Source organism: Choloepus didactylus, chromosome 5, assembly GCF_015220235.1.
Source record: "Choloepus didactylus isolate mChoDid1 chromosome 5, mChoDid1.pri, whole genome shotgun sequence".
Classification (NCBI taxonomy): domain Eukaryota; kingdom Metazoa; phylum Chordata; class Mammalia; order Pilosa; family Megalonychidae; genus Choloepus; species Choloepus didactylus.
In genome coordinates, this window is record NC_051311.1 from 70,693,429 (window position 1) to 70,720,402 (window position 26,974).

The 26,974-nt window shown below is 35.1% G+C and overlaps 2 protein-coding genes across 9 annotated transcripts in view; one reads left to right on the forward strand and one right to left on the reverse strand.

Annotated features, from left to right (window-relative positions):
* Positions 1 to 26,974, forward strand: part of CADPS2 (calcium dependent secretion activator 2) — a 647,872-nt gene that overhangs the window by 600,647 nt on the left and 20,251 nt on the right. For 5 of the 8 annotated variants that reach the window (XM_037836277.1, XM_037836272.1, XM_037836270.1 and 2 more), the window contains 3 exons: positions 3,821 to 3,904; positions 4,011 to 4,043; positions 21,024 to 21,131. In XM_037836277.1, coding sequence (XP_037692205.1) covers positions 3,821 to 3,904; positions 4,011 to 4,043; positions 21,024 to 21,131 — 225 coding nt within the window. Of the gene's footprint in view, positions 1 to 3,820; positions 3,905 to 4,010; positions 4,044 to 21,023; positions 21,132 to 21,979; positions 22,533 to 26,974 lie in introns of those variants that run through there. The other 3 variants (XM_037836276.1, XM_037836275.1, XM_037836271.1) reach the window with 3 other exon arrangements.
* Positions 8,284 to 9,578, reverse strand: LOC119534180 (activated RNA polymerase II transcriptional coactivator p15). The gene has a single exon (XM_037836281.1). It carries the CDS (start codon positions 9,527 to 9,529, stop codon positions 9,146 to 9,148), a length of 384 nt encoding a protein of 127 aa, XP_037692209.1. The 5' UTR covers positions 9,530 to 9,578; the 3' UTR covers positions 8,284 to 9,145.

Sequence of the window (26,974 nt, forward strand, 5' to 3'; positions counted from 1 at the left end):
TCCTATTAAAATTCAGCAGGAAACTTAAACCCAACATGCCTTGTGGCATCACTTCATATTTCAGTCTACGAGTCATTTTAAAGTGCTTTCATCTTTAATTTCCTTGAGAGTAGGCATCGTGAGGTAAAGTCGGTAATTACCCAAACAGACATTAGGTGTTAAATATTATTCAAACAAACGCAGTAAATGGCATCTGCGATAAAGACCAGGGAAACAAAGAAATTACAGTGTTCATTCCAACTTGACACCCTCAGGAGAACAGAGAGCACAAGGCAAACCCATAAGTATTTATGTACTCCCTGAGCTGTACAGAGAAAGTTCACAGGAAGCAGTTAAAGACACAACTAAACACAGCATTTAACTGGATTTCTGTGGAATCTTGCTGTTTTGTGCAATTACAACCAAATGGAAAGTATATTATTAGTAGTCAGTCTTGGTGTTAATTGAGTTTGGTTTTTAATGTAGCTCTTCTACTACATGTGCTTCAACAAAAACCTTAAAAAGAAAATCTTCTTGTAGGAACCGTGTGGCTCGGCTGGTTGATCCCAGAGATGTGGCCGTTGTTCGCTGTAAGCAGTTAGAGTCCCTGCTGTATTGTACCACCCCAGAGACCATCTGGGTTAGGAAGGAACACAAGCAGCTCTCCACTCTTGTTAAAATGGAAGCGAAGAATGCTGTGATATGGTTGCAGTAAGCACAGGCCCATGCATAGCACTTATTCTATGTAATTCAATGCTGCATCATATTTTCAAGAGAAGATGAGGCTGCCAGGCCAGACATGATGGTAGGGAAACTACTGACTGGAATTCACTGGCCAATAGGCTTCCCCAAATGCCATTTTATCCACTCCAGTTCTGCTATCCTGTGGCTCAGCTCACGTGCCACCTCGTAAATGAAACTTACCCAGCATTACGGGTTGGATTGTAACCCCAAAAAAGGTATGTTGAAATCCTAACCTCCAGTACCCACATATGTGACCTTCATTTAGGCACAGGGTATTTGCAGACATACTCAAGTTAAGAAAAGGTGGCTGATGGCCTTATAAGAAAAGCAGGAGACCCAAGGAGAGAAGGACCATGTGAAAACAGGGGCAGACACTGGCAACATGCAGCTATAAGCCATGGTACACCAAGGATGGCCAGCCACCCCCAGAAGCCAGGAAGAAGCAAAGACAGAGTCTCCTCTAGAGTCTTGATTTTAGACTTCTGGCCTCCAGAACTATGAGAAAATAAATCTCTGTTGTTTTAAGCCCCTGGTTTGTAGAACTTTGTTATGGCAGCCTGGGAAGCTACTGTAATACACCCAGTCTCCTCCAACCAAAGTTGTTAATTCCTCCTGCAGTTCCAGTTACCTTGTTTGCCCATCTACACTTGTCCTTAACACATTCTGCCTTGTTCCATGTCATTTTTATATATGTCTGTCTCTCCCACTAGTTTGTATGTTCCTTGAGGGAAGAGTCTAAGAAAGACACTTGTATTTTTGTATTTCCCATAGTAGGCCCCTGATAATAATAATTATTTTTTAAATGGTGTTTATTGAGCATTTATTATATGCTGTGTATATTACATATATCCTCTCATTTCATCCTTACAACAACTCTGTAGCATAGTAGAGAAGAACAGGGGCTCTGGGGCCAGATCACCTGTGTTCAAATCCTTCCACGATTCCAACACTGGTCTTCTAACTTACAGCCTGAACTCTGTTCTAACTCAGTAAATATTACTTGATTAAAATAGACCCCTGTGTTAACCAAATGCACTATTATTCCTTTATCACTAAAAAATCCTAAGGGTACCACCCATTAACTTCTGACTTAAGGTATTTAGGTTTTTAGGCTTATATAATAGAGACTGGATCTAGCAAATCATACCAATAATATTCATTCTTTACATTTCTTGAGTATATTGCCATTTTCAAAGGCCATTCACATAAAACAGCTCCAGGGATGGTCACACTCTCCTTGTAAGGTGAGAAGGACAGCTGTCATTTTCCCCATTTTACTGTTGTCTCACAACCAGGAAGTAACAGAGCCATGAGTTCCAACTCAGGTGTTCTAAGTCCACCTGCCGAGTTCTTGCTTCAACCCTGCCTTGACCCTCGGCATCACTTCTCTGGGTGCACATATACTCACCAGACAGCACCAAGAACTGGGTGCTGTGCTAAGCCTTGTATGGTTGAGGTTGTCTGGTAACCATAGAGATTGTCGCTCTCCTCCTAGCAAATGAGATCACCCAGCACACACTTGCTCTCAAGATTTGAGTTACAAGAGAGGAGGCATTTTCCACAGAGGGCCATTAAGTTTGGAATTCCCTTCCCCGGTCCAGCATTGCCCTCGGGTATTGGTCTTCTGAGTCTTGGCAAACCACATCGAGTCAAGTTAGCCAGCTGTGATCAGCAAGAAATCCTAATGGGCAGGAAGAAAGTGTTAAATTGACTTTCAGCTGTGAGCGATTTGTATTTTGTGGTTTTTTGCTGTTTGTATCCCTTAGGATAACTACACAAGTCGCACATTATCCTCATTCTTTAAAAATAAAATTTTAGTCAGCAGTTTGCAGGACTTTGTTTCTCTGTTCTTACATCATGTCGCAAATGATGTGATGAAGAAACCTATAGGGAAGTTTTTGTTTCTTTGGCATAAACTATTTTGCAGTAATTGATCAGCCATAGAGAACAGATTATCTCCTGTGCACTTGCAGTGAGTTCTGTGGTCACCAGAGACCAATAAGCTGTGTCCCTAGAACTATTATCACTTTGTTGAAGAAGCTGCTATGTGAACAAAAACCAGCCTTCGTTAATTTCCCTTTTTGTATTTAAAAAACCTGTCAGTATTTTCCCTTTGGGAGTGTATAATTTGTCAATAAAGTGCATATTATTTTAGTTCTAAAGAGGAAAGATACAGGGCGGTATGTCTTTATTAACAGCTCTTATTCATTTAACCTCATGCCAGACCTTAGTTCGCTTCTACTCCATGAACTAAAATTCTCCATATTTTTGTATTATATTATAGTGTGCTTGTCTTTCATTTCATAGAAATATAGAATTTTAGAAATGAGAAACACTTTTGAGACTAATTTGAGTTCCCTTGCTTCCCCCACTTCCCCACCCCACCCCCTGATTTAGCCCATGGTGGAACTGAGGCCTTTGAGGTGCAGTGGTCTGTCTGAGCCCACACACTAGTGACAGACAGAGTCAGGATATATATTCTCAGTCTGGTGCTCTTTCCATTGTACCATGTGGTGTGTGTATCTTTTTGAGCTCCTCAACTACTTTGTGAGCTTCTGAAAACAGTGCCTCCATCTTTATATGTCCCAGTTAGAAAGGCTTGGTAAATGCTGGTTAACTAAGGTAGGACTTTGTTTCAATGTTAGAAGAACTTGGAATTTTACATCTCCCTTCTATTATCTCTTCATTTTTATTCAGCATCCTGTGTAGATGTAGGAAAAAATTGGGGACAAACTACCATTATATGACAGAAAGGAATTTGATTAAGCTTGACGATTATTGTTTCTATACATGTATATTGAAGTTGAAAATTATTTTGAGAAATAGTCTCTTGAACTGAAAGCTGTTTATTAATGGTTTAAATTATCTCACATGTATAGTGACTAGACTTCTACTACACATTATTTTTTATTTTAAAATTCTTGTGTATTGTTTATAGGAGTAAGAGGGACCTAAAAGTTCATCTTAAAAATGAAATAGTAAGTCATTACTGGTGAACCCCTCAGCTGTCAGTTTAATCGTTGTGGATTGTTTGCCCTGTTATTAGTTTACATGCACAGTAATACTCTAAATTCTCACTATCAATTGTGTTATATAGTTTATTTCAGTGTTGGAAGGGGTGCTGTCTAAGCTGTCACGATATGATGAAGGCACTTTCTTTTCTTCCATTCTGTCATTCACTGTAAGTATTTGAATGAGTTCTCTTCTGCTGTATTTTAACTGTTGTCATAGTACTTATGTAACAGTTAAATAATTCTTATAATTATCTCTTTCTTTCCCACATAAAGGTGAAAGCAGCTGCAAAATATGTTGATGTGCCAGTAAGTATTTTTTTATCTGCTTTTTAAAAGTATATATAATTCTTTTTTTAATAATTACAGTTCACCACAGGTTTATTTGAAATCTTTAAACCAGTGCCATTCCCTGAGGGAGAAGTTTATTTTCCTTAAGCAAACACTAACCCTCATAACAAGGCTTGGCAAGGTTATTTCAGTGTACTTTTTCAGTCGTAACTTGCGAACTTTCCTTCATGGAGGTCATTTTATCATGAGAACATGTCAGTTGCAGAGGATAGTTGTGGTACTCTAGGACAGAGTAGAAAATGCCTCATACTGTTTATAAAAAAATACTCACCCTCTCTTCTCTTTATATGAGAGCTGTAAAAGGTTTCTTATGGGCATTAAAATAACAATAAAGATGAACAAGTTAAATCAAAGAATAATTTTCTAAATGCAAAAATGTTATAAATCAATGCTCTTCACTTATTTTATCGTTTGGTTTTCACAGAATTCTTTGAAAACAATTCATAATTTGTATATTTGTTCAAAAATTAAGAAACCATGAGAGGAAATTATGAAACTTACTTAGCTACAATTGTTTAACTTCACATGGTAAATATGATCAATGAGTTAGTGTGGCATTTTTTTAGCTAATCACTTTAGCAAATTAGTTTTTGCCATAAATTCTACTGTCACATATATAATCAAGGCATAATAAGTAAGGTGTTCTGTTTAATCATATATTCTGACATGTGTATCAGTTGTCAAAGCATGGAAGCACAATGAAAAAGATCTTAAAATTTAAAAATGAAATATTGCCTACCTTGTCTTTGGTTATGAACACACTTGAGGAGTGTTAACAGCTCCAAATCACCATTATGTAAATTAGTTACTTCAGTACTGGCAAGTTTTTTGTATCAGTTGTAGATGGCTGTTGTGTTTAAATTACATAACCACATTCTGGACTAGTTGGCCTTCAAATTTATTGCTGCTGTAGTTAGAAATGGGCATTTAAAATGAAAAGGTTGTAGACTTTCTGCCGGTTCATAGGGTTTCTATGGAACAGGTTTTTAATTTTACAGTCGACTCTCAAAGAAGTCTTGGCATGCTTCTTGTCTTGTACCTAGACTCTGAGAATCAGTGCTTGGCAATAGGCAGAACTTCTCACAAATGTAGACTCCTGCAAAGCAGCAGCACAAAAGAGAAAGAGAAGATTTTATATTTGATATTTTCAAAAGAAAGAGACAAGTAGTCAGGTGGACATCTGAACTTTGTTGGACCTCATAACACTTATTTTATATTATAGTTTTTTCTTTATTTCAAATAACAAATGAACTGGGACACATAATTACACCTCTTTTTAGGTTTTTAAGGATTTTAATTTTACCCTGTACTAGATCTGAGACTCATAAATTTCGAAGTTAAAAGAGACAGAGAGTGGTCTGTGTGCTCTCCTTCTCAGCAGAAAATCCCCTCCTCTGACAATCTTCAGAAAGATTTATTCGGGCTCTGTTTAGTTTTTTCAGTGATTACAGACTCACCATAGGGCAACCCCCTCTTAAGTAAAGTGAGTTGAAAATCTGTATCTCTCTGAATTCTACCATTAATCCTGGTTCTAATTCTTCTTTTCCATGATATCCCTTCAAATGTTTGATAATAATTATCATGCCTCCTCTTTCCAGAGTTTTGATGGCTACTCACAGGGGTATATCTTCTGAATAATTCTTTTTTTCTAGATTAAACATCTTTAGTTTATTCACTAAACCCACTTATGAAGTATTTTTAACACATCCTCCATGCTAGACAGAGCATACATGATGAAAATGTACAATTTCTGCCTTCAAGCGATTCACATAGTAGGGATGAAAGAGATAAATAGGTGTCATCATGAAAAGTGCTGTAGTAAAGATATGAACAAAGTGAAATGGGAACATAAAAGAAAGTGTTGTAAGTCATATCCAGACATGTCAACATTGCCAGTCACTCTCCTAGATGAATTCCAGTTAATCAGTGCCACTATTAGATAAAGATGCCCCCCAGAGTGGAGGACACTATAGCAAAGATGTGGTCTGGCCATAGCAGGTTACTAAGAGACAAGTTCCTCCCTTGGAACTGAACACTACCCTGCTATTATTGAAGCCTGTGAATTTTAGCTTCAAAAGGTATAAGGTGCTGTTGGCTTTTTTTTTTTTTTTTTTTTTTTTTTTTTTTTCAGATTCCTTATTTTTATTTCAACATTTAAAATATTCACAGATGGGAGTATTATATTCATCGACATCTCCATGGAAGATGTACTAAACAGAGCATACAGGCATTCCACAATTACAGAATTACATTTTGTGACTATGTAAATGTTTATCCCTAGAATTTATCTGGAAAAACACCACTTAAAAAAAAAAACAAAAAAAAAAAAAAAACTTAGCTTTTCACTGCATTGATTTCCATAGAAAGTGAGCTGCAAAGAATTTCAGGAGAAATACCTAAGTTTATTCAGCACTTTTTAAAAATTTCCATCTTTTATAGTACTCTAACACCATACCTCTGTCAGAAACACTTAATTCTTTCTCTTTTCCCCCCAATAGCCAAGCCAGGATGTACTTTCTTTTGGTTTTTTTCCTAACTCTTTTTCTAAACAAATTTTTGTAGAATAGGTTTATCATCACAGCACCTTGCCTAGCTAATGAGGTAGGAGGTATTCTTCAAGTTCTTAGTCATTTTATGAAGCAGAGCAACAAGACAATAATCAATTTTTAAAGAGCTTTTCTTTTTTAGTGGTTGTTCTTTAAACAAAATTCAAGAGAAATAGAAATTGGTCAAATGTTGCTCATACTTTAAAAGACAAAGAAGGAAAACCCATTAGAAACCCCTGCTACTGAGTATATATATATCTGTAAGGACAAAACCTGAGTAGTGGCATAATTAAATTCATTCAGGCAATACAAGGTAAGTATGATACCGATTTCAAAATGCTGAGCTTTCCTTCTGGGAGAAATCTTACCAACAAGATAAAGTTTAAACAGAAAACAAAAGTGCCTCATACTTTCTTTTCAGTACAAGTTCATTCATTTTTTCTTTTAACCCAGTTCTCATATCCTTTCCTACACTCAAAAAAGACTAACAATTTTCCAAATCTACCAGAGAAACACTCCATATATGAAGGTTTCACTGGTACAATGCTAAACAGAAAATGCCTACGTAATAAACTCCAGCATCACCTCTGAATTAGCAGATTGTTTTAAAATGCATACATCCCTGAATTTATATAAACCTAGGAAATATACTCATTATTTCCTCTTCATCTACACCAAACTCAAATTTCTATGTTCTAACTGCCATTCCTATACGACTAAAATAGGGAATGCTTAACAAATCTACCCAATTAAGTCAACAGAACACACATATATTCCCAAGTAAGGGAAAGAAGGTAATCGAGCTGGAGTTGTCTAAAATACTTATTTTCAACACTTTGGTACCTATTATTTGAAGAAGGCTAAAATACCAGAAAAAAGGATTTATTTCCCTAATTAGGCACCTATTAGGGGGACTGCTAAAAATACTAAAAAGTCATCTAAAACATATAAAACATCATATTTAAACAGAATAGCTGCCAGAAAAAACTGGTAATTACATGTGGTCTGGCAGATGCTTTTGAAATCAAGTCCCTGACAAGCCTACTACAAAATGTTTTAGACACAGGAATCAAATTTGGTAGCAGAATAGTGCAACTCTCTCATATGGCAGCCTTTAACAGCAGTAACCTTTTGAGACTTGCTATCAAAACTACTTTATCGACAAGAATTTTTTACGTCTTTAAAATTTTCTTTCTGCTATTCTATCTAGAATTGTGTCCTAACAATAGGATCAAAATTTCAAAATATTTATAAAGTATCACTTTGTGTATATCATTTAGTTTGAAGAGAACTCTTTTCACTGCCACCTTCTTTAAATTATAGTTTCCTTTACATTCTTTCCCAAAGGCATACCACGCCCTATTTATTGCTTCAAAGCCCCTGAAATCTGTGCATCAATCTGTGTCTGCTTCATCACTATGAAAAATCATTTAAGAATGTATGCTAAAACTTAGTAACATTAAATCTAGAATGCCATGGTCCAGTAGATTAACTGCAAAATAACCAAGTCTACTGAAGGAAAGGCCAAAAAAACACAAGTATATGCTCCTTCCCCTAAAAACTGGCATTCCCTACTGTATCAGTAAAGCTCAGTGATATCTCTGGCTATATATAATCCATACTCAATGCTATAAAATAAAATGTTAGGCCAGTAAAGCTTTCACAATTTTTATTAAATCCTAGTCTAATTTAACAATATCTGATTTTATAGACATCATCCCATGGTGAACATATTTAGTAAGTGAAAGCAAATCAGACATCTAAGCCATTATTTTCTGCAGACTAAACAATAAGGTAACAACTACACAGAACACTATACACTTGCTCAGTTTTCATACAAGCCATATTGTTAATCAAACTATATCTCCTAATATTTAATACAGTAAAATTAGTGATTGTAGTTCCCATATAATATTTTAATTACAAGTGCTTTACTAAGATAACTAACATTCTGACAGTTTCACTGATGTTTCTAAATTAGCATAACATATTCAAGGAAAAGAGTGAAAACTGAACATGAAAAGATAAGTTAATAAGGGAAACTGAAGAAAAAAGGGCAAGTGAAATATCATTGGGGTGGAAAAGTCAAACAAGTCTAGACATTTGGTTGGAAGACAACAGATCAACTATTGATTTTCACAAATCAAGAATAAATTCAGTGCTATGCAAATCCTTCTTAATGTTGAAACTGAAAGGTCTATAAACTGTTCTTTTTGGCCTCAAACAGTTATCACCTCTTCTGATCAAAAAAGGCCACAACCATTAAGATTGTATTACTTGATTTTATTTTACACTAGGTGGTGGGCACGAAGCAATCCTCCTTAATAAAGCTGACAATTAGCTTCACTCAGAACATTTTTAATAATGCACATTAAAAAAAAAGTATTCACCTTACAAATTGTTCTGCAATCCAAATATACATTAGCTTGGAAAACAACGTTTAGAAAACAAAAGCCAATGTAAAAAGACAGATTAAAACAACTAGAACAGTACAGGTTTTATATGGCTCTGACTTTACAGTTTTCTTACTGCATCATCAATATCAGAAATCTGTTCCTTCAGCTGGCTCCACTGCTCGGGATTTAAGGAAATACCTTTTCTTCCTGGTTTCATTTCACCTTCTGGATCCATCCAATATTCTCTAATGTCAATTAGGACTTTCCCTTTAAAGTCCCGAACACTGACATACCTCATTTTTCCAATCTGAAACATGTTATCATCTCTGCTGCTGCTGCTCTGCTTGGAAGATGATAGTGCTCTTGAGGTTTCCCCAGTCTTTTGCTTCTTTACAGGTTTTTCTGGAGTAACTTGCTTTTTCCTCTTTAACTTTTTGTCAACTTCACTATCAGAATCACTGCCAGATGAGCTTGAAGAAACAAGTTCCTTTGATTTAGGCATTGCTCCGCTCCTGCAGCCAAGCTGCCGCCTGCTAGCTCGCTCTCTCGAGACTCGGCTTTATTGTTTTTTATACCCAAACCCCAGCAAATAAGCCTGTCTGAAGCAGTCTGAGTCCTCCAATCTCAGAGGAAAAGAGAGCACTGACTCACTTTTCACAAAAATGAGCTCGGAATGGATCATAGACCTACTGTAAAATGTAAAATTAAAATATCTGGAAGAAAACATAAGAGAAGACCTATGTGACCTTGGGTTTGGTGATGAGTATTTAGATAGGACACCAAAAGCATGGTCCATTAAAGAAAAATATGATGTTGGACTTCATTAAAATTAGATTCCTTTTCTGCAAAAACTGTTGTTAAAAGTGTGAAAAGACAAGCCACAAACTGGAAGAAAATATTTGCAAAGCACAAATCTGATAAAGAATTTCTATCCAAAATATACAAAGAACTCTTTAGCAAGAAAGCAAACAACCCAGTTTAAAAATGGACAAAAGATCTAAACAGATACCACACCAAAGAAGAGGCAAAGATGTAAAATAAGTATATGAAAAGATGCTCGACATCATTTATAATCGGGGACATGCAAATTAAAACAGTAAGATACCACCATGTAGCTACTAGAATGGCTAAAATCCAAAAATGGCTATAACAAAATGCTGACAAGGATGCAGAGCAATAGGAACTCTCATTCATTGAGGGTACAAAATGGTACAGCCTCTTTAGAAGACAGTTTGGCAAATCTTACCACAACCCAGCAACCATGCTCCAAGATATTTATCTAACTGATTTGAAAACACACAAATGTTAATAGCAACTTGTTCATAATCACGAAAAAATAGAAACCTATATTTCAGTAGGTGAATGAATAAACAAAAGAGTGTAATATCCGTACAACAGAGTATTAGTCAGGAAAAAAAAAGAATCTTAAATGCATATTGCTAAGTGAAAGAAGCCAGTCTGAAAAGACTACATACTGTATGATTCCATTTATATCACATTCTGGAAAAGGTAAAACTATAGAGGTGGTTAGCGGATTAGTGTTGCCAGCTTAAGGTCGGGGTGAGTTGAATAGGTGAAGCACAGGGGATCATGAAACTAATTATAGCACATGACACTAAAAACCCATAGAACTTTACATCACAAAGGGGTGAACTTTAGTGTATGCAAAATTTTAAAAATCAATGATAGGGTCATGGAACTCAAAGGTGAAAAGGAGACAGTGAGAAAAGAATCTAAGTCTATTGCAAATATTTGAAATAACCTCGCTGAAGGGAGTGAAGGGAAACAGTGTTCATCTAAGTAACTTTGGAAGTGGCATCTGTTAGACTAAAGCAAATGGAACTGTAAATAAGTACTGCATTCTAGTTTGTAAACGTCTTTCCCATGGATTAACATTTCTGAAACTGCTATACATGTGTACTAGAATTGAACAGTTGAGTAAAGGGGTGGTGGCTTGTTGGAGTGGGAGGTTAGAGATAAGCAAGGGGAGGAGGCTAGATTAATGGATTAGACTTGGATATATCAGGGTGAACTCACCTTTAGCTTAATATTGATGGAGATGGTGACATATGGAAATACACACACACACACACACACACACACACATACACACAGGTTAGTATAACACATACTGCCTTGCTCTTTTAGCAGAGAGGGCCTAGAAGCAACAACATCCCAGTGGCAACAAGCACAGCTACCACCCAGATCTTGGTTTCCAATCTCCAATAAAAGGAACCAGAGGTCTGGGAGAAATGGTTAATTCTGGGACTGGGGCAGGAAATATACAAGATGAGCCTGGAATATCTTGTAGTGACAGAAAGTTAGGAAGCGCTCATAAAACCTACATTGAAGGGGGTGGGGGGAGTCAAAGGGACATAGGAGTCAACTGAAAGTTCTCAATGGCCAAAGCTGGAACATTTAAAGTACAATTGGATCATAACTCAGTATAAAATAAATATCCTTGAGTCCATACTGATTTAAATAATTGAGTAAATAGATAAATGGGGAAGAAGAGACAAATCTCCCATAGAAAAGTATTACAATAAATTTATGTAGATAATTCACCCTTAAGGAGGTGGAACATAACTACCTACTCCATAAGGGTGGGCTGCACATAGTGATTTCCTTCCAAAGAGTACAGTATGAAGGGGAGGGTAGCTTTACAGTGGAGAAATCTGACAAACACAGCCAGTTATCACAATCAACATCAACAGTGACATGTCATGTTGATAGTATCTACCCTTGATATGATGTAATGAGTATGGTACTTTATCTCTATGGTCTTCCTGAAGAAAACCCATAACTTCAGTCTAATCATAACAGAAATATCAGGCACATCCTAATAGAGGGGCAAAATATCTGCCCAGTCAATGTCATCAAAAACAGGAAAATCTGAGAAACTGTCACAGCCAATAGGAGCCTAAGGAGACACAACTAAATGTACTGTGCTATCCTGGATGGGATTCTGGGACAGAAAGAAGACATTGGGTAAAGACAAAGAAAATCTAAATAAAGCATGGACTTTCATTAATAATAATGTACCATTATATGTTCATTAATTGTAACAAACATACCACAGTAATATAAGACATTAATAAGGGAGACTGAGTGTAGGGCATATGGATATGGGTGCTTTCTGTACAATCTTCACAGTTTTTCTGCAAATCTAAAACTATCTTTAAATAACACATTTGTTTTAAAAATGGCTCAAAACTTATAATACTTTAGTTTTAATTCATCTATGCCACTGTATGAACTTGGGCTAATTGTATGACCTTGAACATCACTTTATTTAAGTGGCCTCAGTTTAGACATCTGCAAAATGTGTCAAGAAGCTGTGTGAACTGTTAAGTCCTTATAACTGTAGAATTCCATCATTCTGTTAGTTCTAATATCTATCTGGTTCCATGCAAGAGACTAGAAACCCAAAAATGTCATCCAAAAATGAAGAGAAGATGAGAAGATAGAAAAAGAATTCTGTGGAGAAAGGATTGATACCTTCTAGCAGTACTCTCAGTCCTTGGAATATAATAAAAGTGAAAAAAATAGAAAACATTGTTTCTTTAATGTGAAGCATTAGAAAATAAAGTTGTCTATGAAATTGACATCCCAAATGCAGAAAAGAAGAAGGAATCCATGTTCCTAGAACATACTAGATTGTCAGACATTACTTATAAGTATAGCACAGTTGAAGATGTGTAAAAGTTAATAATAGAAAATAGCTTATGTATCAAGCCATTTAAATACAGTGCATTATGAACATAGTGTTATGTGTCTTTGTAATATATAGTTTCCATGACACTTCTTTATAGAAGAAAAAACATCATACATAATATTTAAAATATCAACATATTCCTGAACAGAAATGAATTCCAATGTCTCATGCATCTTAGCAAAGAAGCTTGTAGGATCGTCTATGATATCTTTCTGATCAAGGTGATGAATTGTGACCCTCAGGATGGTTTGTTAGATTTGCTCTTTAAAGTTACACAGTTTGTGGCCTCATTATAAAACCTTGGAATGTTCACTTTGGCGAAAAATGTTAGACATATGACAAAAGCAAGACCTAGAAGGGGTGAGTCTGTCCTGTTCAACAGTAACATAGAGTAAGGTAATTCAGACCTGAGTGGGCAGCTGGTATATCAAGTGCAAGACCAGGATGAAAATATTCACATTAGCTTTATACATAGCAACACTAGACCACACACACAAAAAATGTAGCTGGGTTAAAATCTTAAAGCTAACAACAACCAAAAAAATCTATTGGCTACCTATGAGATAGGAAAGATACAACTGATGAACAAGATATCTTGAAAAATTGTGTGAAAATCATGTGAGAGGATAGTGTGTGGTAGCTGTGGAAAATATAAATAAAAATAAGGCAGTGTGGACTTGTGGAATCAGCACAACACACAGAATGCCTGTGTTTAAACCCTTGTTCCATCATTTCATTTAATATCTTTGTGACCTTGGCCATCAGTTTCTTCAGCTATAAAAATGGAGATATAATTATACTTCTTATTTTGAATATGTTAAGCACTTTTATACACAATGGAATTAGTGTACAATAGATGTTAGGTATCATATATTATTAATAATAATATTAAAATCTAATGTCCAGATTCTAGAAAATATTCAACTCTCTACTGTATTGAGCACATCTGTATCATTGTGGACAAATCAAATCTGTATTCTTTTAAGAACAACACATTCGGTTTACTTGACTTCCTCCTGTAAAAAACAGTCAGGATAGTTAAGGGGATCTGGAAATATTAACTTAACAAAGGAAAAAAGGAAATGGGAACATTATCCTGAAAAAGAGGAAAAATCTAAGACAAAAGCTAGCCGTCTTCAATATGTAAAGAGTTCCCATTTAGAAGAAGGAGCTACCACAATCTACCAGTCAAGAAGGAGCTACCACAATCTACCACTGGGAGACAGAACTGAAATCAATGAGAGGAAAAAACTTTTGTTTACAGAGTTGATATATTATAGCAGAGACTACACCATTGTTTGGCAGATGTGATCCTGGAGATTTCTGCCTTGTGCAGGAAATATAACCAGATTGCATTTAAGGTCCTTTCCAACTCAGATTTTGGAATTTTGTTCTATTCTGTTCTATAGATCATATTAGTTATTGAGTTTTTTGGAGTGTGTGTGTGTGTGTGTGTGTGTGTGTGTGTGTGTAAAATGCCTATTAAAACTACTCTTGATAACATCACCACACACGCTGCATATGATCTCTGTGCTGGACACAGATAACACAGCTAAGGAGACCTGTAGGACATGACGAGGATATAACTATGACCAAAAAAGACAAGGAAGCCAGGGAGACACTGTCCCCATTGAAGGGCTTCATAGTCCTGATGCCTGATCCTGGTTTTCTGCCCTAAGAGGAAGTGGAGATGGCTTATCTTCCTCGTGTCTTCATTAGTAATTCCCTCAAATGCTCTCTCTTTAAAATGATAACTTGCCAAAAATTTCTAGTCCTCCAACTCTCCAAATGTGGCTTGAACGAAGCTCTGTACTCTACAGACTTGATCTGGTGTCCAAGATCTGAGTAAAAGTTCCACCTTTGCCCCTTACTAGCTGTCTGGCCTGTGGACTTCTGTTTTCCCACCTGTGTAATGAGGATGACAATAAAATCCCTGTGATGTTCCCCTCATGAGGTTCTTTAGAGGATTCAATGAGCATATTAATGTGAAAGTGCTTTGCACAACATAAATGAGATTGTTAATGCTTCTAACTGTAATGATCCTTCTTGCTTCCATACATTCCTCTGCAATTTCCACCCCTGCTTCAGAATGTCACCATTTCCAAAAGAAAAACCACTTGCTTTCTACAGAGCGAAAATTGTTAATATATTTTTTCATTAATTTTCCTTTTTATTTTAGAATATTAAGCAATATTAATGGTTGCTTTAAAAGGCACAATCAGCTACATGACAGTGGTATTTTCCCTCCTTGTTTCTCTGCTTACTTGCTTCTGATATTGTTTGTTACTTAGATCAAGTCACCTGAATGCTCAGCGCTTTACTTCAGGAGAGCCAGGCAGAACGTGGGGAATGGAGCACGTGCCCATGGGGACACGCTCACCTGGAGACAGGGAGATGCACACCACGTCCAGATTAAGAATCTAACTGGTGTAGGGGCAGTGGGGTTGGGCATTGTGCTTCTCAGATGAGTGATTTGCTTCTTTGTCTATTCCATTGCTTTTTCCCTGTCTGGCTCTTTTCTCTTGTATAAGACAAAGCCATGGACTGCCTCCAGGAATTGACATTCTAGCATCCTTGGGCCTCCTTAAGTCAATTCTGAAAGCCTCTAAATTCAGATAAGTAAATCAGTTGCAAACTGACCTTAATTTTTAAAGCTAAATGAAATAATTGCTCACAGCATTTTAATTTCATTTATTCACATTCTCGTACTCTACCCGTACTCTACATCATTACCACTGTACGTAGATTAGGAAAGGGTTAGTGAACATTGTTGTAAACTGAGAGATTTATTACCTGCATCATTTTAATCATTACTCATGAAATTAATAATGTAAATCTCATGTGAAACCCATGTTAACACAGATCTTGTTCAGTACTACTGTAGCAGCAGCTATTCCTCTAAACTCAGAGATGCTGGTGAACCTTATTATAGATTAGAAATAGCAAGAAAAGATACTAGATGCTCGTCGTCTCAAGTGGTCAAAGCATAGTAAATCAAAATTGAGCCTGCCTCTTTTCCTTGAATATTTCAGGCAAATATCTTAAACTATCATTCAGTATTCCTTTTAATATTTAAAATAACCTCCCCTTTAGAAGGATTTTTCCCAGTGATACAACAATGCTTAAACATATTAAAGCTTTAATCAACTGTTTCTAGACATTTGAATACAGAGTTCTGTCACGACTTATAGGAAATAGTATGAAACATTCATGTAAATTTTAAGAATGAAAAAATGTGACTAACTTACAGGAGCATTAATCATAGCAGATTCTGATATCAGATGGTCGTATAGGATTATAGTAGGAAACAGCCCTTTACCAACTATATTCATGGGAAGCAGATAGAAGACCCTCAGCCAGGGCGAGACCTCTGGAGTGATGGGTACTCTCCCTTAAAAATGTGGACTGAACAGAACATGCACACTTAAGGCCATTATCTTTAATTTAGAATTCTCCACTTCCCAATTTGGGGTCAAAATATGTAATAATGTTAACTAATAGAATTTTGAATACTGTTAAACTTGACAAAGATGACTCCATGGCCATTTCACTGCTTGAAATAATACTTTGGAATTTTTCTAAAGAACAATGAGAATTTCCTCATTCATTGCTTTAAAAAATTAGATTATTACATAATCTTGAAAATTCATATTCTTGATAACTGTTTTTCTGTTGTTTGTATTTCTTTCCCCTTTTTTATGAATTACGCCTCTTCCTGTCAGGCTTGTATAGTATTTAGATTAGCATAAATATAGTTTGAGGCTTCAGTCTATGTATTTCCCTGGTTTTCTGTGTAAATACAATATAATTTTTCTGTTTTGCAGAAAACCTTGTAAACTAATTTTTTTTGTACAACATACCAAATAGATGAACTGAAAGGCAACATAATCATCATAGGTAAACTCAAAACTTCTATTTTTTAAGGATTTGAGAGTATTTGGTTTAAACATCAAAGCTTTTGAAACGTTTAAGAACATTTTTACCCAAATATAAAACCTTACAAATAGATTCATGAAGATATTAAACAGTGAAAGAAATAAATTGTTTTAACAGTACCTGGGATAAATTATTTGTAGGACTATGTCTTATGTTCCCTGATTATCAGTTGTAAACTATTATGGAATCATAAATGCTAGAGATAAGATATAAATTGTTTCTACTACAATTTCAAGTGCAGAAGATAGGCTATTATTTTAAATCTTACAAGATCCACTTTTTTTCCTCAAATGGTAACGAATGACTAGATTCAGGTATTTCATTCACAAAGCATGTAGATGATCGTAAATCAGGATATCACATTTCCACTCGTGATTGTTTTCTTCAAGGCAAGCTTTTCTGTTTTTCTAGGTTATAAGAAGTGCACTTTTAAATTAAGTCAGTTATGTTGTAGCTTCTAGTTAATCTTTGAGACTGGAACAGTATATTTGAAAATCTGTCCCCTTGTTAAATAGGCACTATGACAGTGTTTTCCTGGTATATTGTTAACCTCCCGTGGAAGGTTAAGCGGCTTCTTCTGTATCTAAATCTGTTGCTGTGAAAAATGACTGCAGCGTTGCACCCACCTATCCATGAATGGTGAAAGGGAAGACTTGCACCTGTGGGATTAGGTGTAGCAGCAGGAAGTAAGAGCATTTACAGCATATAATTAACAAGGAATTTTTTTTCTTTTTTTAAACAGCATGTTCATCTCACTAGGTTAACTAGTGATTAACCCTTGAAAAAATTTGTTGGGGTTTGCACTGTTACTTAAACTCATTCATTCACTGATGTATTTGATTACTTATGCATCAAATACCAGAATTTCATTTCCTGGTGTATTTATTGATTTCTTCATGCTCATGAGGAAAGTTTACAGATTTTTTTGTGTGTTTTTACTATGACTTTGGCAGTCAAATTCTGTTATTTTCTGAATCAAATTAGAAATCATTCAAGAACTCCTATTTTGTTTTAGGGTTTGCTACGTTAATAAACAAAATGGAAAAGTTAGTGAACTGAAGATCTCAGAGGTTTTAATGGATGTATGAAAAAAAATCAGTTTAGTCTCTCTAAATGCTATTTAATATATAGTGTGGTTGCAATGTGATTTTTTATGGCTATTTTCTTATACTCATTAAGAAAACTATAATTTAATCACCAATTGTAAAAATATTTCTAAATATAGCTCTCTAGATGCCATATTCCTGATAAAAAAAAAACTCATCAAAATCCACAGCTGTTTAAGTTGCACAGGCCACTCCTTTGATAAGGTTGATAAGAACCTACTTGCACCAGAAATTGTAGCAATATTCTCTGTGTAATGCAATTACCTGCATTCTTTTCATTTACATGCAAAAAACACAAAAACCTAACAGAGCTTACTTAGTTTTTTTTTAAACTAAACTTCATTTCCTAATAAGATAACGTTTAATAATGGAATTAGATGCAGTGACTTTCTGAGTGTATAAATTTTACTGCCTTAAGACAGCCTTCGTACAAAGGAGCACTGAACCAGCGATAATGTCTTCTATCCAAACACATTCATACTGGAAGTAGAAACTGTTTAAAAGGAAAATTACATCTTTTTCAGCAATTTATCTGAGATAATTACCCTTCATACACTAAAGGAAGAATAAATTGTTTTAAAAAACTATAATTCTAATTGGTAAATGTCACCAGCTGTTGCAGTTACTCTTACTTGTGTATATTCTTTTAATGATTATAGTCTCATGCCACAAGCTACATGAAAATATATTCACTAGGTGTGAAATTCCCATATGTCACAGTTTCAAGAATAGGTAAACAGCTCAAAGATAAAGGAAGAAATAATGCTAATGAGGAATGTAAGAATTCTAGGTTTTGTTTTCCAGGCAAGTGGGCCTTAATTTGCCAAAAGGGGAGAAAATGTATTTTTCACAAAAAAAGAGAGGAGAAAATGACAGGAAGAAAGAGAAAGAGAAAAGGACTTAATTTATTTAAAAAAAAAAACAAAAAAACAAAAAAAACAAAAACTTTTAAACGAATTTTACCTCTTACCCCCATCCAGAGATTCTTAATTCCTTAGAAAGTTATAGAACTGTCTCAGCTTACAAATTTCAGTACTAAATCCCTTAAGTAGCCAATAGGGAACAGCATTTTGTTTTCTTTTAGGCTTAAACTGAAAAGTGTTTGTTAGCCCTGGACAATGTTTCATGATGTTTAATGTTATCTTGAAAGTGATCAATGAAACAGAAAAGAAATTACCTAACCATCTATGACAAATATGTAAAGTCATTATTTGCCAGTCCTCCTGGCCAAAATTTAGTTTCCACTGAGTCTGATGGGTTAAGGGATTGGATTAAACCTCTAAGCGTAGTTTTCCTTTGAAAGATGGAAATAAAAATGGGGTTGGGTTGGAAAAAGTGATGGAGAAGGCAAGCTTCTCCTCTGTCTAGTCTACCCAACTGCCTTGGTTTCATGTATATCAGAGCGTCTTGTTCCAGCACCTGACTGAAACTCAGATGCTGAGCTAACTAGTTGTTATGCATAGAAAATTGTTCTCGTGTCATTTTCATTCCATGGCAGAGTGTTTTCTGAATGTTCTCATTTTCATTGTTTTGACAAAGTTTGAGAAGCATGGAGAGAAATACTTATCCTATGGGATAGTTATCAAGTATTAATCCTTGTGCAATTTACCATGGCTCTTCACTGGAAAACAGATGTATAAACCCCTCCCCCAAAAAAGGACACAACCTAGATTTCTATTGAATAAATGCAAGGATTAACTTTGAATTAACTTTCAAATACTGCTTATGAGAATTGTGCAGAAAAATAATGAAGAAATGAGTTTAGTAAGGTGCCTCCATTAAGTTTGGAATATATTACCTGTATTGTGTATGGATACTCTTGGAGGGAAGACCAGTGAATATAAACAAAATTTACATAAATAGTTGTTTCAAAGTATAACTAATTCTTGTTATATCAGGGTTATGTTTGAAAGGATCTTTGAATTTATAGTATACAGTAATGCACTGAGATATACATAATTTCATTATGGTATACAAAATATGCCCGCAACAACAACAAAATAGTGGCAACAACTTTCTGTCCTTCATTTAAAGAAAACATTCTACCACTTCCAGCATCACTCAGATGTGTGCCTTCTTTTTCTAGCAGTAGTAAAAGTTAAATGATCCATATCCTTTTTCACCTAATTTTCTTGCAATATTTGCTTTTGCAAAATGAGTCTACTGGCCAAGACTATGAGTGCAGTCTATGGATATGTAATAATGCAAGTATAATTTGGCTTCTTTGGGCATCGCTTCTACCATTTTGTTCTTATTAATGCCAAACTCTAATTAAATTAGTATCTCAGTACACATTATGAAACAAACCCAGGTGTAGATAATGTAGGTAAGTATTTTCATTGACTAGTACAGGTATATGAAATTCAAGAAAGAGCTTAAGATAAGTCTAGAAGAAAAGCTATTTAGGAGCCATTCAGTGAAAGGTTGTTTCCCTTCCTAGTACTGATTTTGTAGAGTCTATAGCAAGAAGATTTACAATATTAACTATCCTATCTCTAACATTAGAAAACACTAAGTGCTAGATAACTTTTGAAAGTTATCTAATCCATACCTTTGGCTCTTCATAGGAGAATAGTAAAATGATATTCGTATGTTTCTAAAATAAAATAAATCCTTGAGATAATATTGATGAATACTAATAAGTAGAATCAATGGATAATCCATAAAATATTTCCATTTTACTTAAAATACATTAAATGTTTTATGCCTAATATTTTCCTAATGATGTTTTATTCAGGTTAATGTGAAAATTAGTTTGTATTCCTTAAGTACCCATAGTGCTAGAGAGAGACAAACCAGGGAAAACTAACATTGTCTGTTTGTTTTTAATATTACGGATAAACCAGCCAGAGATGATAAAAAATAAATTTTATTTGCAATTAGGAAGTAATAATGGCATGTAGGGAAATTTTGAAAAAATCCATTCACTTATTCTGCTTGGCATAATGATCTTTCAAGATAGGCTTTTAAAAAAAAGATAGCCATTGATTTATATCCACCTGTTTCTGGTAATTTTAATAATGATGAATTACTATGACCTCAAGTTATTGACAATAATAAACTTATTTTTTAACTATGAAATTTACTGAAGGTAGTCATTAATCGATTTGGTCTTAAGCATGTTTTGCTAGTATAATTTTGAAAATGATATAGTGAATAATTTTCCAGAGTCATGATTAAATAATACTTTCACAAACAAGGCCTGATATTTTATTCCCAATGCTTCTCTCTCACCATAGAAACCAGGAATGGATCTGGCAGATACCTACATTATGTTTGTTCGACAAAACCAGGATATTCTTCGAGAAAAAGTCAATGAGGAAATGTATATAGAAAAGGTATTTGATGTAAGTAACTACCCTTGCAAGGCATGATGGCATTACAGATATACCGCAAAAGGAGAAGTGGCATTTTGATGGCAAGGCAGACCTTTTTTTTTTTTTTATCGTATTTGTTGTATGCAGCCTCTAATATAGATCATATATCTTTGACTGATGAGGGAAACTTTATTTGGCTTCCTTTTCTACATGAAAAGTGTCACTGTTAGAATAAGAGTCTCAAAACCCTCTAAGGTTAATTTTAACAAGCAAGATAATAATCATTTTCCCGTCATGTACAGAATCATTTCTCTTGCTTTTGCAGTATTATGTAAACAGCATCATATTGCAATGGATTTGGCCCCTGCTATAAAAGTTTTCTTTTTAAGAATATCAATATACTAGTCTTCACTTAAGCAAATAAATAAGCTGTAATAGAGCCAAATATCTGCCACTCTGCTGTTCTTGAACATTTTTATCTTGATTTATAGTACTGTTGTATGGTAAGAGATAAAATATGACAGTTTTATCAGTACTGAAGTCTTCACATAAGCATGGCGACTCCTAAACATGGAGGGTTGTGGTTTTTGGTACCGTGATTATGAAGTTTCATTTATTGAATATCTGTAAAGGAGATTAAGAGAGCAGTCAATTTAAATATCAGTGTGTCATTCATTTGTAATTATTAAACAGTCAGTTCAAAGGAAATGGTACTTTGCTAATGACATAACTTTGCATAATTCAGCCCAATGCTGATTCTGAAATGTAATATTTGCTTTGAAGCATATTTATTTGTGTACATCTTCTCTGCATTTTAGAAATGCTTTTCTGGCAGTTTCATTTAATTATGCGAGTTACTGCAAATGTTTTCATAACAGCAATTCACGGGCTTCATGGTGACACTTCAGCTGTGGCAGTTACAGAAGGTCCCACTACGTCATCTCCGCCATGGTCTGTGTCAGTGTTCACCGTTTGTCAGACTGGGTGCTCAAAACGAGTCTTACTTTCATACTTTATGTTTCTAGCCTCCATCCAGGCTCTTCTACAATAAAAGTATCATCTGTTTTAATAAGCTAAGTGTTAATATGTGTGAAAAGAATGATTTCCTAAAAGCTTTGATGCCCTGCAGGGGTAAAAAAATTATCATCCATCCAGCTGGCTCTCCTACAAAATACTGAAACCGTATTAGCAACTTCTGCTTCCATTTGGTATTGCTCTGAGTTTACAAGCATATGTTTCATTTCCAAGTTCGCTTCTACTGTTTTTGCTTATGTGGTGATTTTCAAAAACGTTGAACAGAAAAAGAAAGTTGTTGATCTTATTCTCATTATAATTCTTCTTAGTATAGCTAAGCACATATTCTGTGGTTAAAAACAAACAAACAAAAAAAACAGTAGAGCCATTCCGGAAATAGAAATTTGTAGCCAAATTTGTTGGGGTGTTTGTGTGTGTTTGTGTGAATTTTCTTAATATCTGTTTTTTTTTTCCTCTTGGTGACCCATTCGCTGTAAAGCTTAACCATTCTTGCCATCAGTTCATAACAAAGCTGGAATTTATTCTTCTCACAGGTATTCCACATTTGAACTCCTCCCCTTCATTCGTAAAACTTTCCTTTGAAGACTTTTGTATGTGGCAACAGTAGCAAATGAAGTAACTAAAGCGATCCAAGGAGGCCAACATTAAAATGATGCGCTAGTTTAATTGTCCTAGCTATGCATACTTTCCGTTTGGTAACTGTCAGCCATGGCTATGGGTTTCCTTCTAAAAGGAGCCCTTGACAAGGCCCCATTCTGTTTTGGTCATATCCACACTCACACTAGACTTCTTATTTGTAAAATAGTTTTAATGCCCTTAAACATTCTAATTTTTAAAGTTGCATGTTATTACTATAATTAAAAATAAAGAGTAGACCCTAATCCTATGGATATGTCATGAAGATTAACATGTATAAGGGGGTACTAAGAGTCCCTAATTAGTCAAGACTCAATTTGCCTCAATTATAGTAAGTAAATGAGAGGTTATCAAAAAAGTACATGTGTCTTAAGCAACAGATCATTACTGAGAAACATTATATAATTATTGGAAATCCACTTGACTAGAGCTTAAAATAATATTGTTAGGTGTCAAGAAACAGTTGAAAATAGTGAACCTATAAATATTGTTAGTGTGTTGTAGATAACAGATTGAAGAGAATGATTTTATTCATGCATCATGACAAACTTTTGCTATGCCAATTAGAGTATTTCTTGAGTAAGTGAATAAATGGATGCTTCTAACTTCAAATGCAGAAGAGGATACAAATACACACACATACACACACAGACATATTACAGTGAGTTAACCCTTAGTGGTTCTCACCAACCCAGATAAGGGGAAAGGAGCTACAGCTTCTGGTCATGTAATATGAGGGTTCAGCTACTTAAGAATTAATATGCTTTTTACCCAGGCAGAAGTCACTTAATTTTGGAAATACAACATATCACAATACCTGTACATAAAACAATTAGACCACAAGACAGATATTCATCCTACCAACACTTTGGAGAAAAAAAGCCTACGTATTTTACTAAATAATCCTCTTTCAGAATGATGTCCTACCCATGGGAAAGGTTATTGAGGAGTCCGTGGAACTTTCCCAGAGAGAAGTATCCAAGTACCTGTGGTGTCCCTGGCCTCTAAAACTTTTTGAACAGTTAAACATCTTAATGGTTCCTGATTTTTGTGGTGAAATACCCTATAGTTCAGTTTAAATAATTGTACAAATGACTCAGGCAAAAGAAATGACCATTGCCCTGGAGCAGTGCCCACTGTTTTGGGGTGCATCTGGGAGTGAGAATTGTCTTCCCTAGAGTTGTCAGTGTCCAGCCTACATAGCCGCGTGCCATGACCCTGCTTCCTGAGATTCTGGCACTGCTGCTATTGTTGTTCCACCCTCCACAGAGAAGTTATTTTGTTTTTTAACCTCAAAGTCTTAGAAGAGGATGATTCAAATCTGTATTATCTTAAAGGATATAAATAGGATCACCTTTGACTTTTGTACCAAATCTTAAAATATTAAAATCAAAAGTAATTTTTGAAAATCAAAGAAGTTAGTATTAGGACAAATACCATGACTTTCTACTTCACTTCGTAAGTGGATAAACTTATGAAGTATTTTACCCCAAGGGACATTATTGACTGAAAACAGAAACAATTTCAAAAAAGTATAAATTAATGAATGGAAGGTCCATGCTCTTAACAGAGGGAACTGAATGGTTTAAGGCACATCCCTAATCTAAAATTGTAATAATAATAATAATAATGGTGATAATCATGATAATGATGGTATAATATTTAATAGCCACAGTTGCCACTACTACCATTCCATGCCCCCTCCACATGCCAGGAACTATGGTGGATACATCATTTTCAGCCTTCTGGGATAGATGCATTATCCCCATTTTGTCCTTATTTTCCAAAAAAGGAATCTCCATTCAGACAAGATAAGTGACTTGTTAAGTGTCAAATCCAACTTTGAAACTGTGTCTCTCTAGTTTGAAAGTCCATACCATGGGTTTAACAAAACTTGAAATCGTAATCTGAAATCTCTTCCAGATTTAAAACCAATGATCTTTTAGTTTTACTTTTAGCAGTGAAGACAGAAATGACTGGGTTTGTTGCAAGGTGAATCTTGCACCCCCAAATACCAATTCTTCAATTCTTTTGTGATGACCAGGTAAAAGCAGGGTGTCCCACCCAAGAAGCAATAGCAAGTGCAGTAGATAAGAAAGTTAAAAAGAATAGCTGTGCCATATGACATTCTGTGCATCTACCACCAAGGTTCTGAACCCCACATTTAGAAAAACAGTTGGAATTCCTATATTCCTATATTCTGAATTACTGTTAAGGGTTTCCAGGAGACCAGAGGATATTTTAAACAGACTATTCCTGTCTCTTCAGTGATCACTGGATACTTTCTGAGTGTATCACCTACCTGTTACATTTACTTGCTCTCTAAGAAAATAGTGTCTTAAATGGGTTAGAAGAATTTAAAGGAAGTTCTCCTATAGTAGGAGAGATCATGGATTCGCCAAAAGGATTTTTGGCTTTGTAGACAATCTCTCTTTTCTCAGTGTCCTTTTTCTTACAAATATAACATCATTGCTAGCAGCCTTTTAAAGTTTGCTATCAAACAAAAACCGTCTTCAACTTGCTTAGTCCCAATATTAAAAGTCCCAAAGATTTGCTAATTCTTAAGTTCCGTTTTTAATACTTACACTGATGTTCCTTCCCAGGGAGAGTGGCTGTCCACACTTCCAGGTTTCACGACAGGGTACGTAGTGTGGAGCCCAGGTTCAAAAGAGAGGCTGGGCACATTCCTGCAGAGCTTGGATCTCTGGACTGGAAAATGGTGATGTTTCAGAAGTCAGAACTGACAGCCACATAATTGTTATAAGAGCACCTTCTGCAGTAATAACCTAATGTCCAAGAATGTTACAATGCTGAGGAAATGGTGTTGACTGAATCACATCTTAAACTCTGGGGTGGACCCTAAACCTACCTAACTCTCTAAGCCTTTGTACATTTATTGGGCATTGCCCATCTTGTGTCCCTTTGAAAACATCTCATTTTAGCTCTGATGTTGCCAAAGACACATCAGGTGCAGTATTTAATTGGTAAATCATACAGATTAAACATTCTCTTGCGTTAAAACTGATTAAATATTTAATTGTTGAAGAGTTTCATCTCAGCGAGATTTTTTTTAAATATTGTTATGATGTCTTGTGAAATTAAAAGTAATTCTTTAAGTGATAGTTAATCAGTTATATTCATCCAAACAGTGCTTTATAAAGGATTAATTTCTCAGGGCTTTCAATGAAAAGAATTCTTTCTTTCCAGTAAAGAAACTCTAAATTAAACATATTAAGTAAAATTGACCTAGAACTATCTAAATGGGTTCAGTAGCCATTTAAAGATATGCTAAGATAAAAAGAAAAAAAATGAAAATATTGCAAGTGAACATGCTTCTCAAAATGAAACTTATTTTACACTTACATGCTCTTCTTTGTCTTTGAACTCTCAATTAAGGAAGGAGGGAGGTGCTCAACATTTTAAAGTTTGGTGTTTCATACCAATACCAAACTTTTTGATGCAAGAGTTTATTCAACCTTGGTAAGATCAACACTACCATTCTTAACTTATTTGACTATTCAGTTTATCATGTTGGTTTCCCAAAAATATTTGGAATTAACAAAATATGAATAAGAATGACTGCTAGAGAAAACTTTCCTTGCATGTTATGAACTTTATAAAGTTAAATGAATAAATACTTGCTTGATGATAATGTTCAATCTAAATAATTTGAGACAACATTTAAAATGTAATTGGAGAAAAATACATGACTCAGGAAGAGTCACCAATAGGTCTGTCACAGAGGCCTTCTAAGAAATAGGAAGGTTTTCAAACTTTTCATCTCCTAGGCAGAAGCCCTTTTCCTCCCAAGTCTGCTTCGGAAGTCTTCACTCTTCTTTCACAGTTGATATATGAATACCCATTCATCAAATAGGGCTTTTTCATAAGATCCTGGAATGTCACTAGAGTCTTTGGGATTTGTTTTTTATTCCCAAAGTTGAAGTTCTTTAATGTTTCTTCATCCAGTGTACAATTTGTTATGTGGAATAGCTCTAATAACTATAATTAGTAGCAACATTTAACACTGAAAATTTCCACCAAGATTTCTGTTCTTCTTTCTTTTTTTTTTTAAATAGTAAATTATTTCCCTGTACAGATACTTCAAATGACATTGCTCTGGCAGGTTGAATGTAGCTTACTATATATGTCTGTTGTGTCTATTTAGAGCTGACCATCTACTTTTTCAGTCATATTCTTTGGGT

Coding starts and splice junctions, on each gene's coding strand:
- LOC119534180 (XM_037836281.1), bottom strand. CDS start 9,529: ATGCCTAAATCAAAGGAACTTGTTTCTTCAAGCTCATCTGGCAGTGAT.